The sequence below is a fragment of the Limulus polyphemus genome, unplaced genomic scaffold, assembly GCF_000517525.1.
Source record: "Limulus polyphemus unplaced genomic scaffold, Limulus_polyphemus-2.1.2 Scaffold417, whole genome shotgun sequence".
In the NCBI taxonomy this organism is placed as follows: domain Eukaryota; kingdom Metazoa; phylum Arthropoda; class Merostomata; order Xiphosura; family Limulidae; genus Limulus; species Limulus polyphemus.
In genome coordinates, this window is record NW_013666027.1 from 536,609 (window position 1) to 549,553 (window position 12,945).

At 34.5% G+C, this 12,945-nt stretch overlaps 1 protein-coding gene across 1 annotated transcript in view; it reads left to right on the plus strand.

Annotated features, from left to right (window-relative positions):
* Positions 1–6,001: 6,001 nt before the first annotated feature.
* The window catches only part of LOC106458107 (tetraspanin-17-like), a 28,674-nt gene continuing 21,730 nt past the window's right edge, over positions 6,002–12,945 (plus strand). Inside the window, exon 1 of the mRNA XM_013917564.2 lies at positions 6,002–6,105. Coding sequence (XP_013773018.1) covers positions 6,019–6,105 — 87 coding nt within the window. The 5' untranslated portion in view covers positions 6,002–6,018. The remainder of the gene's footprint in view (positions 6,106–12,945) is intronic.

The following is a 12,945-nucleotide window of genomic DNA, read 5'->3' on the forward strand; positions in this document are numbered from 1 at the left end:
CCCCATCTAGCAAATACTAGAGCACTCGCCAAAGTACAGGACAGTTCTAGAAACGTGGCGTCACGGTAGTCATGTGACTCGCTGACGCAACAATATCAAGATCACATAATAAAGGTAGCAATAATAACGAATCAGGAAAAAAAAGAACCAGTAGAAGTAAACATTATTTTGCAAGATTATTCACAATAACAATGTTATACATTTTTCAAAGAATACCATTAAATAACAAGTAAAATAGCAAGCAAGTGCATGTAATAATATATATTAATGAATAAAATATCTTATGTATCACAGTTTTATAAATCTAACTTAACAAACCCACTCTCTTCTCTCGTCAGTCTATCTTCAAATCTTAAGGCTCTTTATTGTCTTGCCATACCACGAGATTACAAATTATATAAATAACTATGTAGCCTTTATATCACGTAATTAAACAAAAACATATTGTATATGTCACCGTCGCCGCTAGAGGAACCTCGTGTTTGTGTCTTAATATAAAAGACACTTGTTTAATATATATTAAGAGGCAGAAGAGCTGACACTGAAGGTTTGTTTGTTTGTTTTTTGTTAAGCACAAAGCCACAGAATGTGGTAACTGTGTTGAGCCCACTCCAGTTGTCGAAATCCATTTTTTTAGCGTTATAAGCTTTCAAACTTACTCTGTGCCATTGAGGGCGGCTTTGGAGGAAAACAAAAGACTAAAATCATATCTAAATCATAAGATAGAAGAAAAATAAATAGAAGGTAAGCAAAATCATAATTAACAACAAATTTTAATTTAATTTCTACCTCAATTCCCCACCCCAATTTTGCTCTCGTCATACGAAATACCCCTTATACCAACACTCTGAACCCTATATACACTCGACTCTGGAATGAGTTTGTAATGTTCTCTGCCTCATTTGAGCAGGAATTGCTACAAATATATAAACAGGATTCTTTGACTGATCAGGAAATGGAAGAGGAGCCATTTTACTAACTGGAGAACTTATCTATCTCACTGGTGAAAGTCCTACAATACTTCTGTACTCAACTTGGCGAGTCGGCCTTAACTGTTTCGGTTGCTGTTGATTGCCACCACTGTCAGGATCATTTTCACTCAGCATTGTGAACTCCAGAAGGTAAGAAAACACACTTCTTTGTATTAGAAACATGAAATCGTCCCACATCTAAGATCTTTTATTTCATATACTAATGGCGTGAAATACTTGATAATTTCCTCCCACTTTGAGACAAATTTTGCTGTGAAATTATTCACTGCAGAAAGTGTAGGATTAGTTTTCATAACACCAAATCGCCTACTTTGTAAATGTTATTTCTGGGCTGTTGCAGTGTTGTTTCTTGTTTTCTGAAGATCATCTTTCTGCCCAGTTATTCGATCTTTTACGGTCTGAGGTTTAGCAGGAAGCTCAGTGAGACAACCCTATGGAAGGATTATTTCACGTACTAGATGTATTTTGGGAAGCATGTAACCTATAGACTCACGAATAGAAGTCTTCATGGCAAAATATAATTCAGGTAGATGATTAACCCCAGTTCAATGATTCTTATGAATCTATTTATTGATTCTTTCATGTAACTTTGAGGGTGATATAAAGTTGAAAAACATTATTAACTCCCATTACTTTACTAGTTTCAGTCATAAGTGATACAGAGATTGAGGCCCACTATCTCATACAGTAGTCTTTGGAATGTAGATCTATACAAGCATTCAATTGATTAGTTTCTTCAGAATCACTTGAGTGTTGATTTGTCTAAGAGGATACAGTTCAAACCATTTACCAAAAATAATGTGTAATAGCTAACAGATAACTGTTCCAAAAATTAGATTTATAATAAGATCTTATAACGTCTACTCCTATTATTTTACAAAGATCTGTTATTTTAGTGCTTTCCTGATGCCCAGTTTTATCGAACTTTGTAGTTTGACAGTCATAACATGATAACATAATTTTTTTAAATATTGTTTCATATCAGGTCAATACCTTCTTCTTGATAGTTTATCAATTGTTTTTCTAACACTTAGACGACCAGTAACTGGATGATCAAGTAATTCACTTACCATATTGATTCTCGATATTTTCGGAACAATTAATCGATAATTCACCACTATTATCAATTGTCCTGATACAATGAAGAACATTGTTATATAACACATAATGTTTTGACTTAATTGCAGTCGATGCAGTTATAAATTGATTTTTGGACAATTCTCCATTTTGAATTAAATATTTGTATATTGATAAGCATTGTTGCTAGCTTTCTCAGTAGCTAACTGTCCTTTACTGCTAACGTTAACATTAGAAAAAGTTTTGGGGGAAAACTTACAAAGAACTAAGTCGGGAGTCTCTTCTGGAGGATCAACCCACACAAGAGTTAAAATTTACAACAATATATTGTCAAACTGAAAGCGAAAAGCTAAAAGTCCAGAGCTGCTGTTACAAAACACTATAATATCAACAAAATAGGCTTTCACACAACTCCACCTTGTACGTGTTACCTTTATCAATTATTATTCCAGCACAAGTACATGACAGCTCCTGAACATTATCTGATTCACCAACAGAAAAGACAACCACTGATTTCCAATTCATGGATTCACGCCCTCTATGTATCAGAGAAAAGAAATATTCAATTGCTTGTTTGAGTAACTCTTTGTATCGAGAATGAACTGAGAGAAAAATATAGAAATTTCAAAAATTTTCGCATTAATTAAGGCACAAGCTAATGTGATACATTCATTTACCACAAGAAAAAAACTAATTCGCAAGATTATTCACAATAACAGTATTAAACATTTCTCAAAGACTATTCGTAAATCACAAGTAAAAGATCAAGTGAATACTTCACTCTAATCTAACACTTCTTAGTCTCACCAGTCTGACTTCAAGTCTTATAGCCACGAGATTCCATCTAACATAAGTAACTACTTAACAAAATGTAGAATAAAACAAAAAAAGTTTAAACATTTGCCAAATTAAATAAATATATTTATATATATTGTCGAATATGGGGTTCTTTACCTTTTATCCCCCCCCCCCAGTGGCATAGCAGTATGTCTGCGAACTTACAACGCTAGAAACCGGGTTTCGATAGTCGTGGTGGGCAGAGCACAGATAGCCCATTGTGTAAATTTGTGCTTTTATTATTGTATCTCGCTGGACATTTTTATTTGATGCACGAGTTCATTACCTCACTGTATGTATTTTCTTATTGTTTGTATGTCTGTGATATGTCCAGTTGAAACTGAATTAAATTTAGAACTATATTGAATAGGTGTGCTACATAACAGGACATTCGCTCAAGATACTGATTAAGGAGTAGCATTAAATTTATTACTACCTGAGTTAATATAAAATACAATAACGAGACTGGACACAAATTGAAATACAAAATGAACAGTCTTTATTAAACACTAAACACAAACACATTGCGTGTATAGTTATTGTTAGTTACATGGGATAATCACTTTTATTGGATCATAGGACTTTCTAATGAAGAACAAGTTCCAGATTATGCTAATTAAATGATGTTACAGACAGGACTGACTAAATGTAATGTTACTTAGTCCTCAAGAAACTTTGCATGTATCCAGAACGATATGCACTACCTATGTGACTGGTCATTCTCGTTACGTCATAGTTGGAGCCACAACCTCTAGATTTCACCTGAACAATCACTGAAGGACACTGCTGTCGACATTCTTACAGAGTTTGTTGTATTAATAAATGTTCTTATTTCTGGGGTGTAACGGGTATTATCTACTTTCAAGCGCAAAAATGGAAAAAAAAGATCACTTGAAGCAAGATCAACTTAATGGCTTCTCGACTACATGTTATGTGAAACCTGCACATATTCAGAACAAATAATAAGTTCAGAATAAATATCATTATATTACAAGAAGAAAGAAACACATGGTATATTCAACTACAACATACATAATCAGTTTGTTACCTTTATTCATGTTCTACTTACTTTTCCTTAGTTTATTTGGCTAGTACGTCATTACTCTAATTAATTGTCTTTCTCCATGATTTTTTTATTTCTGAAACTTGACTCAATTAATTGATTTTTTGTACTTTTCACACCTTTACCTTTTTCTAGTTAAAGTTGAGAATATGGGCTTAAGACTTCGAGCCACGCATTCTTTATTATTGTAACAGTTAAGTTTACAAACATATAGTGCTAAAATACGGTGAGTGATTCCTTGCTGTGGACAGGATGCAGATAGTCCATTGTATAGCTATGCACTAAGAAAATAACGACAACTTATACTCTGTCGCTTCTAAAATCAGTTTTCTCCTCCCTGGAAACCCAATGAAGGACTGTTGTCTCAAACATTTATTTCACATTCGTCGGTAAATCTATTTTACTTTGGCAAGTATTTCATCCTGTTTCTTATATTCTACATTTTTTTATTTTCCTTGTCTACACAATTATTTTGTTAACTGCTTATCATTTTGTCAGGGTTTTATGTATATGTGGGCTAAGGATTCTTCTACAGTAGGTGTCTGTGACTTATTGGCTATAAATTCGATAATAAGCAAGCAACACACACTCCACTTGTTTTAAAATAATATCTTCAAAACAAGTGAAACTATCTACAAACATTCTTTACACAATGGATATCACAGTTGTGTCTCAAACTCTAAATAATTCTCTTTTCTTGTTAATAGTCCATTTAAGCTGATTCAATTACTTTAGAATCCAATTGACAACAACAAAAATTTTCTCTACTCTACTCTACCCAGTGGGTTACCACAGTTGTATCCTGAACTTCAAATAATTGTCTCCTTTTCGTCAAAGTCCACACATACCGGTTCAATTACTTTAGAACACCCTCTGACAAGACAAATTATTCTCCTTATCTCTATTAAGCTGTGAAATTCACTTTAACATATCGCCCTTTATGGCTAATCACTCACACGCCTGTTAATTTCACGTTTTCTTTCTCTAACTAATTTTGTGACTGAACTGCATTTTTTTCTCTTCACGTTGCTTTACTTCAATTGACTTGCGCTCGCTTGGTCGCCTATATTTATAAATTCTCAACCGAGGCCTCGAACTTAATCTAAACTACGCAAGCGGTGCTGTAAGGTAACAATATTCTCTTAAAATATCCAGAAAAATACCGAAGATTCGAGATTCAGAAGTATTAGTAAAGCCAAGACAACAATGTAATTGCAAACACAACATACAACTCGTACAGAGTTATGTAATGAAATTTGTCACAACTAACACTTTTAAAACAATCCATTTTCAACCCTCCTGTCTTAAAAACTCAACAATAATTTAATATTAAGTCACAAAATAAACTAAATAATACCACTTACACTAAACAGTCTTGTATATCCAACACGTTTGTTTTACCTAATAAAACATAAACCTAATATTTACATGTCACTGTTAGAGGATTTGTTTGTTTCCTTGTTGTAAAGCACAAAACTACCTACCTGTGCTGGCTCACCAGGGGGTATCGAAACTCAGTTTTTAGCTCTATAAGCTTTCAGGCTTACCGCTGAGCTACTATAGATTCTGTTAGGAGAACCTCGTTGTTCTCTTTGTCTTTTTAATGTAAAGCTACACAATGGGTCATCTGCACTCTGTTCGCTGCTGGGAATCGAACCCTGGATTTTAACGTTGTAAGTCCATAAACATTTTGCTGATCCACCGGGTGTAGGAAAGTTCGTGATGGTGTATTAATATATAAATCATTCGTTTATGATCTATCACACTACGAGGAAGATGAGCTATTAATGCAAATAAAAATAGAGCTGAACCAAATTGTAGAAGGAAAAATACATAAACGATAAAGAAATTCATGATTAAAAATAAAATAGAAATTACTACCTTTCCACATTGGTAGATTTGTCATAAAAACAAATACAAATTCTGATTCATATTTGGGATAAGAAATTTCAAAAATAATTTAGATTTAAATTATTTTCTAGAGGGCACCAAAATAGCTTTTTTTGCTGCTATTGACCCCAATCAGCTTAACCATCGATAGGTTGTAAAATGCCAGGGAGGAAACGAAGAAGAGACAAAAGTGAAATAAGTTGTTGTTTAAAATATTTGATTTTTGGTTTTAATGTGATATTTTGGGTAAGTTATGCTACCATTCGATAAAATAAGTAAATGAAGTAATGGTAGATATAATTGAAATGTAAGCTCTCAAAAGTTTATAACAGATATAATGTATATTTCATTATTTGTCCAGCTCAGCATTTGTTTTTATGAATTTTAGTAATGTACAGAAATTTAACTTTTTAGGTAATTAATTACTAAATTAGACTAGTTCACAAACTTTGGAAGTTTTACTTTTAGTGAGATACGAATTATAGGTTTTGCTATACTTAAGAAAATATGTGTAACATGATAAACACGTAGAATGATGGTGCAAAAAAGGACATTTGGTTTTTCAATTCTGTCGTTGAAAAGCCACCTTTGAGAAAAGTGAAACTATAAACCCACCCATTTATACCTGTTTTTTTTTTCTGTGTCCTCTCATCCTATTCGTAATATAGCACAAAGAAATCACAGTCTTTTATCCTGTTCAACCTCCAAATAATCATGTAAACATCAATAATATTATTATTATACTTACTATTAATATTATTAGTATCAATACTGCATCTTACCATTGAAGCAACTCTCTAGCCCTTGAGTATCTTCCCACACATTATGGGCCAACAAAAAATGAAGAAGAGGCTTGTTTATCTGATCTTTGACCACCTTTAAATCCATGGAGAAAACCTTGTTTGACCCTTATGCATTATTTTTAACTCCTCAATCATTTAACTTATCACCAAGGGATTAATATCTAAATAATTTAGGTCTATTCCAACAATTCCCATAGAATGCTCAGGATCAGGTAATATCTTGTAAAAACATGAGAAAAAATATTTCAAAGTTTAGCCATCTCAGAGTCTTCAAGAAAACCTTTTCTATCAGTGTCCTTTTAAGGACCCAATCCACGCTTGAAAAATTTGCCTACCTTTAGCATACTTTAAAAAAATCCTTATTAGTTTTATTAAAACTTTTGACATTATCAGCTAGCTGTTTGTCATAAGCCCTTTTGGATTTCTTAACTTCACTATTTTTAAACAAATGCTTTGATTTTGTATAATTCTATACACATTCCAATTTGTTTATCAATATAAATTTGTGGCATTTATCACTAGCTTTATCCTTTGTCTTTAGTAAGCCATTAAGGTTTGAACTTTCTTGTTATCCTTTTTTTATTTTTAGGAACACCCCAATCTTGAACTAAAAGTGATTTATTTTTTAAAATTTCCAAGATCTGTGTTCACCTCATGATTTAACTCATTGTTCTTGTTCACTACTGATAAATCTTTCCTCATGGCCTCAGATTTGGCTTTCTGAAAATTAGAAACTAAAATCTCATTTCTTTTTATCTGAGGATGTAGAAAAGGAAAAGTAATTGTGCAATGATCACATTTTACCATATGTTACCCCATTTGGGTAACAAGTGACCTGTTTGGTTCATCGAGGCTCTCTCATCTGTTTAAAAAAAAATGAAATTCAACCCTGATCATTTAAATATTTATTACTCCTTCCCCTAAGCTCCCTTGAATTTACTGCATCCACCATATCTGAAGGTAGCTCATTCCAAAGGCCAAGCACCCTCTTAGAAAAAATAAAACTAAGTTAAAGATGATTTCTACCCTATCTTTTAACACTTTCAAGAGAAAGCAATTTCAGAAATCTTGATGTATTCTCATATAACAACCATCCCAAGTATCATTCGTAGTAGCCCTCCTTTGAACCTATTCCATTATTCAATTATACTTCTTAAGGTAAGAAGGCCAATATTTGAACACAATACTCTAAATTAGGCCTAAGTAGTGACATATAGTATATTACATGTAATTTAAAAACAATAACTTTCCTGTTGATCCATCTTTACCATCTCATACATTAGACTAAACTTCAAAGTAAAAATATAATACTCAAACCAAGCCCTAATCATTCAAATACGTGTTAAACCTTCCCTGAAATGAACTTCATCCACCACATCTGAAGGCAGCTCATTCCAAAGAGCAACCAAAACATACAATTTTAAGTTTTCTTACAGATATGTTGAGTATTAATGCAAAAAATAAGCTTTTAACCCTTTGAATTCTAACTGATCATTTGTCATAATATTTTTATGAGTCAAATTAACATCTCCAGTGTCCAAAAGTTGCCCATACATCTAAAATATCTAAATTTAAACAATTCCCAATTAAGCTATTTAGTACTTCCCCAAGTTCTCTATTTCCCAACTTGCTTCAAAGGAGACCATTGTGTACAAACAGCCCATCCTTTTCCTAAAACTTTTACCATATGTCAATTCAGCTTATTTGATGACATAGACAAATTCCTGATAATCTCTAATTTAAACACATTGTGCCTAATGTGAGGAAGAATTTATGAAAGAGATACACACCATTTGTATATCCTTAAAACTTTGCAGTAACTCTTTCTCCTATACTTTAACTCTGCTGACCTGACATTCCTTTTATCATTTGCACCACACACACACACTACAAAGCTGAATCTTGATTTTTTTCAACTAAAAGATTACTGTATCAATAACATCATGAACTTTAGTGACTTGTAAGCAAATTCTGGGTCTAGTTTTTCTGTATGCTTCACAACAAAAGAATCTATCTAGATAATTTGAGAATCCTTTATTCCAAAACATACTTACCTCTGCTAACACTATAGCTATTTTTCGATTTCCAGGGTTTCCACTCTTTGCCCATCTAAGCATTGAAAATGCTTACTCCAGTCTTTATATACCCCACTCGACTGCCCTTAGCAAATTCTAATTTGTAAAATTCTCCATTAACTTCAATGTGCTCTCTATCTAAGTGCTGTATATAAACACCTCATTCAGATAATGTTGTTACTTTTTCTCGACAAAACATTCGGCACAGGTTTCTGTAAACAGGAGTGTTGTGATTATTCACAATTTATGTTGCGACTTTAAATGTGGGTTGGTGTTACGACAGTTATATCCTCGTTTATATTTATAAATTACTTTGACAAAAAAAAACACATACCTACGAGTATGAATTCCTAAGTTAATGTTTCTCCTATGGAGGCCAACCAGACCTCTTCTCTTCCACATCTGCTATCTGGTGTTTGTCAACTGTCAGGAGAGGGGTTACTCTCAGTCGAAGCTGTCTATGATATGATCTGTTGCAAGATGGAGACATATATGCGGATGCGGGGGGTTCTGAGGCAGCTTTTAGACTCGCTTTTTCCGGCTCCTTTTTTTTTATACTAGGCCAGCCTCAACAGAGGATCATCATGATCAGCCACCTCCAGCCTCTTTTCTTCAGTTGGTTACTTGAATTTGTGAGGTTTTGGGGTCTTTCCTATTGCTCTTGACTCTACTCTTTCCTTGTTGGCAAAAAGGATGGCAAGTGACTACTTGGTTTTCCTCCTCCTTCCTCCACAGTTTTCTTGGATTTGTCTTACTCTCACGATTGTCCTGAGGTATTTATTTTCGATCCAACTTTTGTCGGAAGCCTCTCAATGTTCCAGTCAGCAATTTGAGGACGAGTTGGGGATTTTGCTGATGTCTACCTCAGTCAGATTGTCCTCTTCAGTTCTTTTCTGGTTTCCTGGCTGGTTTGTTGTTGGGATTTATTGGGTAGAGACACTTTGTTAGAAAGTACCCGTTTACCATCTTCTGCCATCAGGAAGTTATGAGAAGCTCCTTTTCCCTGTCCTGTGTTGTTTCCCAGAGTTCCAGAGACGTTCGAATCACAAATTGATTCAGCTTGTTTACATTCTTCTTTATTGGCTTCTCGTCTTTCTGGCACTAATTTGGGAGTTTGGCTCATAGTGTTTCCCGACCCTCTCCTTCGGTTCCTAGGTCTATTGGTCCTAGACTATCTAGTGGGGGGGAGCAGTGGAAGCATGATTACATCACTTTCTGGACATCTGGAGTTCTTTCACCAGGGATCCATGGGTACTCCATGTTCTGGCTACAGAATTGGTCATTCAATTTACATTACCTCCACCATAATCTGCACAACCTTTTGCCTTTTAACCTCCAACAGATCCATGGTGAGTGGAGTTTCGTTCCCAGGCCATAAGAGAGTAGAATGGGCAGTAGAAAGGGTCAACCCCATTATTTTTGGAATTTATTCCCCCTTTTATTTGTTGTACCCAAGAAGACAGGCGATTGGCATCCAATCATCGATCTGTCTTGACTCAATCAATTTTTAGATCCTCCTTGCTTTACTATGGAATCTTTTCTCGATCTACAATGACACTCTGCACCAGGGCTCTGGATGACAAAGTTTAATATTAGCGATGCTTATCTACATTTTCCCATAGCAGACTCTTCCTGGAGGTTTCTCAGATTTGTGCACAAGGGTCTTGTGCACAGGGCTTTTCTTTTTGGTCTTGCATCAGCACCTTGTGTCTTCTGCAGAGTTGTTCAAGCTTTTTCTCATCATCTGCATTCCTTGGGCTTGTGCACACATCATTATATGGATGACTAGCTCCATTCCATCAATTATCAGAACAACACTCTCAGATTCTCTTTTCAGAAGCCACAAAAGTGGGCTTTCTTATCAGACTGGAGAAATCTATTTTGTCACTGATGCAATATCTCATCCATCTAGGTGTGATTTTCAATATTCAAGTTGCACTCAACCAACCCCTATCAGGCTCCAAGCCATGGAAAGAGCTGTCAGGCTTTTATTTAAGTTTCCTTCTCCTACTGCACAGATGGTTCTCTCTCTTTTGGGAATGTGGGAGAAGTGGAGGAGAAAGTTTGTCCACTTAGGTATAGTTTACTTTCTCTTCGTGATTCCGGTGAAATGCATCACTCTTTGGCTACAGGTTGGGATCCTCTCAAAAGTCTATATATATATATATAAAACATTGTGGTCTATTAGCCCTAGCCACCAATGTGGGATATAGGTACCACAACCCTGGTTGGGGCTAGCCTATATTGATAATTACTCATATTCTATTCCACCTTTGATATAAGAACTGAGTTCCAGGTGAAAAGCATACCTGTTCTGGATGTACCGCGGTTCCCCCTACTTATGTACCATTTTTATCTTGGTACACTCCTGTTTTATACAGACACTTTCTGATTGATTTATGCCTGCACCGGCCCCTCCACCTTCTCAATGTGGGATTCTAGCAATAGTGTCAGTGGAGGTAAGTATGTTTTGGAAGTTAACATTTTCCTAAACTGAACATGTATTTCCAATAATACTTACCTCCGCTGACACTCTCCCACCCTACCTCCCCACTAAAAGCTGGTTTATGTGTTGAAAAAGTGATTACATTATCTGAATGAGGTGCTTTTCTACAGTATTTAGATAGAGGGCACGTTGAATTTGGTGGAGAATTTTGCAAAATAGAATTGCCAAGGACATTCGAATGGGGTATATAAAGACTGGAGCAAGCATTTTCAATGCTTAGATGGGCAAAGAGTGGAAACCCTGGAGGTCGAGTGACAGGTATAGTGTCAGAGGAAGTTAGTATTATTGGAAATACATTTTCAGTTTAGGAAATGATATTTCATGATATATCTCATTCTATTCGTTAATAACAAGTAGTCTCAAATGTTTTGAAATTATTGCCCGTGGTTGACTCAGAGCAACTTCTTTAGTCCTAATCTTACTGTTTCCTACTTTACTAAACCCAGTATTATCTTACTTTTCCGTACCAAGAACCATTGAAACATTATATTGGTTATACAGCCTTTAGGAAGACTGTAAAATTCTGATCCTTTTTTTTTGCTTGTTTTTCATATGTCAAATAAAGCAGTATAGTAAAACAGTTAAAAAGCCACAATTTCAAATTGTTTGATATGATTAACTGAAGGTTTAGTTTTTGAATTTTGTGTAATATACAAATAATTTAATCAGTTACCATTATGTATTTAGTTGAATAAATACATTTAAATGCACTTGTAAATATCTTTATGAGTTTAAGTTACTTGATTTAAGTACTCATTGATGTTGATGTAACTAGCATAAAATAGTTGTATTTTCTTTGGGGTTCAAAGGCTCCAGTGTTCAAGCTCATCCATTATCCACAATTACCTCTATAGCTACTCTAAGAAAGGTCTGTACCCAAAACAAACCAGAAGACATCTGCCTGCTAGCTGGTGAGTGGGTATGAACACAGTTTCAAACATGGAGCCTGCTGGACCTCGAGTGGAACCAGGAATACAAAATCTGATTCTAAATTTGGATTCAGTGACCCTGACGACCTACTTCTAAACTCCCATTATGCCTAAGTGACCATATGGGCAAATTTTATCCCTGTATGTAGGGAGCAAGATCTGATACATGTTGGCCCTGATCAGCTAGGAGACCCATGGGCTGACTAGAATAAGAAAACTAATCTAATTGGCTCAACAGAGTAGATTAGAATTTTAATCATTTTTCTTATTTTACCTTGGTATCAAACGTGCATTTACGAATAATTTTCGTGAAACCATAGTTGTGCTTTTGTATTGTGAAAGTATCTTCTTTAATTCAATCTCCCAAATGGAATCTCTAGCTTTCTGGGGATCCCTGGCCTATTTTTAGATGTTATAAGAAATTCCTATGATGTGTGAAATGAAAAGGAGGTTCCTGGAACACGTGATTGGTGGAACAATCCAAACGAAATATGACAAATATTAACATCTCAATTGAGAAATACTTTTTAGTCAGTACTAAAATAGTAATCTTATGTCACATTATTATTTTTATTCTTAATCTGGGTTAATAGAAAGATTATGTACATTTCAAGAGTAATATAATGAAAAACTTATTTTTTATTAAAGAGTTTTGTTTAATATTACATGTGGATATGTACAATTGTGTCTTTCTTGAAAACATTTGCATTTGATAAAATGGAATTAATATGTACCGTATTTTTGGTGTATAAGACACACTTTTTTACCCAAAA